Source organism: Equus caballus, chromosome 24 (genome assembly GCF_041296265.1).
Source record: "Equus caballus isolate H_3958 breed thoroughbred chromosome 24, TB-T2T, whole genome shotgun sequence".
NCBI lineage: Eukaryota > Metazoa > Chordata > Mammalia > Perissodactyla > Equidae > Equus > Equus caballus.
In genome coordinates this window covers 30,003,322-30,010,000 of record NC_091707.1, presented here as the reverse complement: position 1 = coordinate 30,010,000, position 6,679 = coordinate 30,003,322, and the positions used below count along the sequence as shown (strand labels likewise).

Genomic DNA, 6,679 nt, shown 5'->3' with positions numbered 1-6,679 from the left:
CAATGCCTGACTGCACGTTTCCTTTAATCCAAAAAAGGCTATTTCTTAGTTTAGAAGTAAACACATAACTACCACATATATATGTGTACGTATACAAACATTTATATGGACTCAAACATGCATATGTATGAGTGTACATATATGTAAGTTTGAGTGTCTATATGTGTATAAGTGTGTATACATATGTATGAGTGTTTTATATAAATATGTATATGTATACATTTTCACATGTAAAAATTGTACAGTTAAAAATTTTCAGTTGAAGAAGTTAAATTTGGAAGGAAGCAATCCTTTGTAAATACTCCATACTTCTAGGAAATATCATGGCTAACTTTAACATATTTGAGTATACAATACCCAAATTCATTCACAGAAAATTACCTTACTACCGTCAATTAAAATCACATAGAAAACTAAACATGCAAAAAAAATAATCTAGTGGAATATATTATAAAAATCAGTATCTCTATCAATTCCTTTATGTTCAGCTGCAGTTCATTTTCAGAATCTTGTTTGGCCAACTTCACGTGCTATGGAACAAGAACACACTGTCAATTGCTTGCTTGTTTTGTGCTAATTATTACCAGGCATTTAATTCGGCAGCATTCAGCTACCACAGGCCAAGAACTAGCTATCAGCAGGCAGTTAACACAAAAGTTATAATCCAAATTTCAAGAGGGTATCCTGAATATTCACCAGTGGATGCTCAAGTCACTTCCAATCAGAAGAGTCTTATCTTCAGAACTGTCATTACAGTTCATATGTACGTATCTTCAATAATTTCCATGTGGATTTAGGATAAGACTTTACAGTTAAAGCTTGTTTAGAGGTTTTTTGAGCAAATTAATAGAGGAAATGATTATAAAGGAAAATCATCTGTTTCATTTTATGCTTGATTTGACAAAAGTCTAAAAATCCAAAATGGATCAAAATTAAGCTTTTTATTTTAGCTAATCTACTACCATAAACCCAACGGGCAGTGGTGACAGTGATTGTAATTTTATATGCACAAATTGAAAAGTCCTCTGTTTATAGAAACTTTCGGTTAACGTGAGAGAAATATCAATGAAAAGATACTATTAACTGAACATATTTGCAACTAAAAAAGCATCACTGTTTAGACAGTAACTAAACTGAAGTCTACCTTACTCACTCTCTCTCAAGCACCCTCCTTACAAACTCCCTGGCCTCTTCAAACTACAAACCCAAAAGCAAAGGCACTCTGAAATTAAAATGTTTTATTGCCTTCTCATTTTACTTAGAAATCGCCACACATTCTAATGTTACAAATAGCTTAGATGACCATTTTCAAGTTTCTAGAAGATTTGATTAAAGATGATTATTTTCATCAATATGCATATCTAATACTTATTAATATCTCTCTGTAACTAAGGATTTTTACAAATTGGGAAAAGAGTAAAAAATAAATAGCATATGAAACTTTATTACACCTAATTTGGGTACCTTATACCACACATCCTTCTAGTCAAAGCATTAACTGGATTATCATCTTTATAAATGAAAGGCAGATATAACATGGATAAACAAAATCAGGGTGAGCTAATGCAATGCTTTCAAATGTGTATTTCTGAAAAAGATTTTATTCTTCAGTATATTTACTTAAATTGTTATTAATCTGCATTCTGAGCACACGGAAGCTGAACTGTACAAAGATATAAAAACTAAAGCAGTATAAAATACTGTCTTTAACGCACAAAACAGATATTTGAATGGATATGCATCACTGAGGTTTTAAACTATACCACCCCTCTAGGAATTAACTAATTAATAACTTATATTTATACTTATAGGTGTATAAACAGGAAAAAGCAAAAACTTTACAAAGTTATTATTTGATATTAGCATACAGCCATGACGTCCGCTGAGTACTGCATTTAGAATTATAGTAGGTCCTGCTTCAGGTGATGAAGACTGAAGTGAAATATAGAATACCTAAAAAGAAATACAGATTCTACAGTAACAGATCATTAGAAAGTATTTTTGCCTTTCCTGCAGCACATTCAGATTAACTGAAGGAAGTTAAGGTTTAATGAAAATAATTTTTTTAAAAATCAACATTTTCCCACATGGTACAAGTGCCAAGAAATAACAGAACTGCCCAAATAATTATAAGAGAATACTGAAGCATGAACATTTATTAATACTTTTAACTACCTATTAATAATGAACATGCTCAAAAGAAAATGTAGAATGAGTACAAAGAACAGAAAAGGGAAAAGCAAAAGTCAAGTCTTCCTTGCACACAGGGCAAATTCTATGAAAAGTGCTCTTACACTTAGTCCCCAAACGAAACTCTCTCAAGAAAGAATTGCAATCACTGTTACCCATTATCTGCTGATTAAAGTTTTGTATCACCAAGATTACATAAGGCCTGCATACCCAGTTCATCGTGCAAACTGCTGCCGCCTACAGCAGATGCATTGTCATGTGATGCTTCTAAGTGGACACTCCCATTTCTCACCAGCAAGGAGGCACTAGCACTGAGCACTGCAGCCTGGGAAGGGGGGCGGGACTGGACTTTGACCTGGGCTGTGGACTGCTGGCTTTGCTGACCATCTTGAAGGCTAGGAAAAAACATGGATTGGGGAGACATTACAGGGAAGAAAAGAGAAAACAACAGCTAGAATGAAGTCAATACAGAAAACTGATTTTTAAAAAAACCTTTTTCAACATAACCTAAGATAGAGCCAAGAAACTTTGTAAAATATACAGATTATACTGCCAGCTTAAATCTTCTGGTCTTTAGAAATCTGATTCGTGGTGACAAATGCAGTAAATAGTTAATGTATATATAAAGCAATCAATCTGAGACTTTTTTCCACCTCAAGCCAAAGTCAACAAAGTTCTAGTATAAGTAAAAAGAAAGAAGCAGAGAAGAACCACGAGTACATTAAATATATGTGGGTTGTAGCTGGTCCCCAACTGATAAATCCTATTTTTTATTCTATCTGCATTTTTATTCATAACCTTGTAATAACAATTCTAGAATTGTTATTTCAAATATTCTGGCATCTCAAATTCACAATTAAACAAGATTTCTAAGTACTTGAAAGGAAAAGAATTTTTATCAAATGCAACCAAGATGACAATTTTGAATCAAAAGAAAATCACAAACTAGTGCAAGAGAAACAGAAAAACAGTCACTCAACCAAGTGAAACTCAACTGACTGCGGGATGCTGGTGTAAGTCATGAATACACACTACATGCATAGAGTGTTCTTCCGTGAAAAGCCTACAGACTTCTGAAACACAGCCTCAGGCTTTATACAGAAGGCGTCAGTTAACAAACAAGAACTATGTTTCCTTAACAATTTTATTACCTTCTCCAATCTATAAGAGTTTCACTAACAAGGACTGATCCTTTTAGAAAATTTTAAAAATAATTTGGAAACCAGTAATTTTTCAAGGGAAATTAGTCTTTTCTAAATTTTCTAAATACTTAGTATTTTGTGATTATAAATTTATTATTGATTAAAATTTTTTATAAAAATTATCCAAATTACCTAAAATTAAAAAACTATTATTTTCTTAACTTTTTTATTTTATATATATTTTTAAACACTGCAAATTTTAATGTTCTTGGTATAATACCCAAATTTAAACTGATGAAACTCATGAAAACATTCTTAGTATAATTATTTTATGTCATTTTCTACATGATGTTCAATAAAACTCTGCATTCTGTCACTAAAATTACTAGACCTTTCAGGGAAAAAAAAAAAGAATGCTACTTAGGATGGCCTCATTCAGTTACTTTATCACTTTCATGAGTATCAGCTTCTCTCTAATCCTCTGAATTCATTACAATGGTTTCTCTGATGCCAATGAAAGAACAAACTCATCTTCCACAAACTGTGAAGAGAGCTGTAATTTGAAATAACCATGAAATAAAAGACTAAGTAAAAAATACTGCATATTATTGCTTAAGCCTGTGGTTATGGCAACAGAATACACTCTGGAACTACACTGCCTGATACAGCAGCCACACATGACTATTTTTAAAGAACTAAACTTTTAGTTCCTTAGTCACCATCCATATTTCAAGTGCTCAATAGCCATGCAACACAGCTAATGGGACCACAGCTAAAAGTTACCAGAGTGGGCGGAAGCTAGTAGTCAGTGTCTACCATATTGGCCAGCACAGGTAATAGAATATTTCCACCACCACAGACAGTTCTATTAATCACCACTACCTGGAACGTTTATTTTTCAGGCTTCTTTTAAAGCCAATGAAAAGCATATACTCTAAATAAAGTATGGGGATGTATGCAACATACATAAAAACCAGGTCTGCAAAATGTTGACTTGTCAATGCTTACTGGCATTATTTTTTTAAGCCATAACTACAAAAATATTCATTTAATAACTTCTTTGGACTAGATGAATCTTTGTACAATAGACATAGATCTGGTCTTGGGAACTAATATAATCAAATACATCTGCATCTTCTGTACATATATAATAAGTCTGTTAGTCTTCCTCAGAAGCTATCTAACTTATCCACAAACCTTCCAAAATGACCAATTTCACAAGAGAACATTCTGAGTAGTTCAAGTACTACGTCCTTTCAGGTTCAGAAGACAAAAGAATTTTAAGAATATATACTCAAATTTTCTATCAATTTCTTCACTTAAAGTCATAAGGGTGTTAAACGGCAGTTAGATATATTTTAATGTGAACATATTTGAGAATATACTAATCTTCAACATCTCCAAATATACAAAAAGGTTTTCAAAATAGTAGGCAATGCATAAAAATCAACTCCAGAATAAAGAAACAAAGGAAATAGCCAAAATCTATGTGGTTTAAATGTAAAGTTTTTGAACATCAAAAGTTAGTCATAAAATTTTTATGTCCCTTGAATTCCTGTTTTCAAAATCCTTCAACAACAACGAAAAAGCCTGAGATTTTTGCAGAAATTCTTAGAAAAGCTATTTCTGGAGGGCTGTACTTCACCTTAAGCTAACTAATACTTGACAAGAATTAATCCTTTTTTACAGTACCAATTATATATCAGAACTACCAGCTTGAGAAAAGGTAGTGACTATTTTATAACGCATCAAAAGGAAAGGTAGAAATTTAGGTCTATAACCATCGCTATCAAAAGCATCACTGACATGCAATCTTTCTAATTAACATTTCTAATTTAAATGATAGAAAAATATAATAGTCTTGGTCTTTCCTTCCCCTGTACCACTTTTTTAGTATTTGTCACATCCTGCCTTATACTGTTAGTTATCTCTGTATGACTCTCCCTAATTAAAAAGTAAACTCTAGGCGTACGATCATACTACTGCTAGGAATCTCCAGACGCCAGAGAATATTCAGAGTGTCTTGAACAGACTGCACGAACATCCAATATCTGAGGGATTCATTCCTGAGCATCACAAAACGATCCCTATGGAGTCCTAATCATGGACCCTCAGTTATTATGATAACCTCATTTAATTACAGATCTTTCAATCTAACGATATTTAAAAAAATAAATATAAGAATACACTACAGCTTTTTCCCTTCTCCAAAATGCACCATTGATTTCTTTTCATTCCAGTCCAATAACTAGAGTTCTAAAAGATATCACATTTAGGGTGATATAAATACAGAACTCTTAACATCAGTATTATAAAATTTGCAAATATTCGTCTTTGCTTTTATCTCTAGTAATTGGGAAGAGCTAGCAAGGACCTACAAAACCGACCTACAAGGCTAACAATGAAAAAAAACTTTTAAAACTAATTCTGAAACAGGATATTCTAACAAGTATAAAAAATACATACAAATTCTCTTTGTGAGGAAATCTGATGATTCACTCTCAATCCCTGGAGACATATATTTTACCAAGTTGCTTTTTAGACTGCCAATTACTTAAACTATTTATTAAAGTTTAAACTAAGTTAGTAGGTTTTACTAGTATCTATAGAGTAATTGTAATTAAAGTACTACCACATCTATTCCATTTCTTTTTGACAAACAAGTTTTTCAAGTTCTGCATGACCATGTCATCCCATATTTAATTAAAGATGAGATTATTATTATGTAACTCACACTCAGAATTAATACCAATATACTTTACCTGATTATTTTTGCAATTAAAAAAGAAGGTTTTATTACACTGGTGGTTCTCCCAGTTCCTCACACCTACATTTTATCTCAGTGCACCCATGATGAAGTCAGCTATTTAAGATAAATGCAACCTTTGTAACTGGAAACCTCTAAAAATCTACATGTTGACTACTGGAAATCTAGTTTCCAAGAATTCTAAGGTGAGCCCTTTATAAATGAGTTTCACACCATATCCTCATTTGAGTGTTGATATATTTAAAACCCTACAAAAACATGGAGAAATCCTACATGATTGGCTGGAGTTAGAACTCAGTTCTTTAATATTCCACCAGGCAGAGAAAAAAACTAATTTGTCTACATTTGTTTGGTGAGTGGGATCCAGCAGCCTCATTTATAGCAAAGAATAAAAGAATTTTTAAAGACTAAAAAGAGAAGGTTAAAAAATGATTATAAAATATCAATATGGAGTGAACTGGAAAGTAAAGATATCTATGGCAAGAATTATTCAAGGGGCAAAGAAAGAAGAGGTTAGAAAACACAAAACAGCAAAAGTAAAATGAAATGCTAAGCCCTTTCTGCATGTTGGGACTACATC

At 32.3% G+C, this 6,679-nt stretch overlaps 1 protein-coding gene across 12 annotated transcripts in view; it reads right to left on the bottom strand.

The window, feature by feature from the left end:
* Positions 1-6,679, bottom strand: part of PCNX1 (pecanex 1) — a 177,421-nt gene that overhangs the window by 93,955 nt on the left and 76,787 nt on the right. For 5 of the 12 annotated variants that reach the window (XM_023628012.2, XM_023628016.2, XM_023628014.2 and 2 more), the window contains exon 8: positions 2,401-2,585. The exons of 6 other annotated variants lie outside the window; for them this stretch is intronic. In XM_023628012.2, the coding sequence (XP_023483780.1) occupies positions 2,401-2,585 (185 nt within the window). The remainder of the gene's footprint in view (positions 1-2,400; positions 2,586-6,679) is intronic. One more of the 12 variants, XM_070249684.1, reaches the window with a different exon arrangement.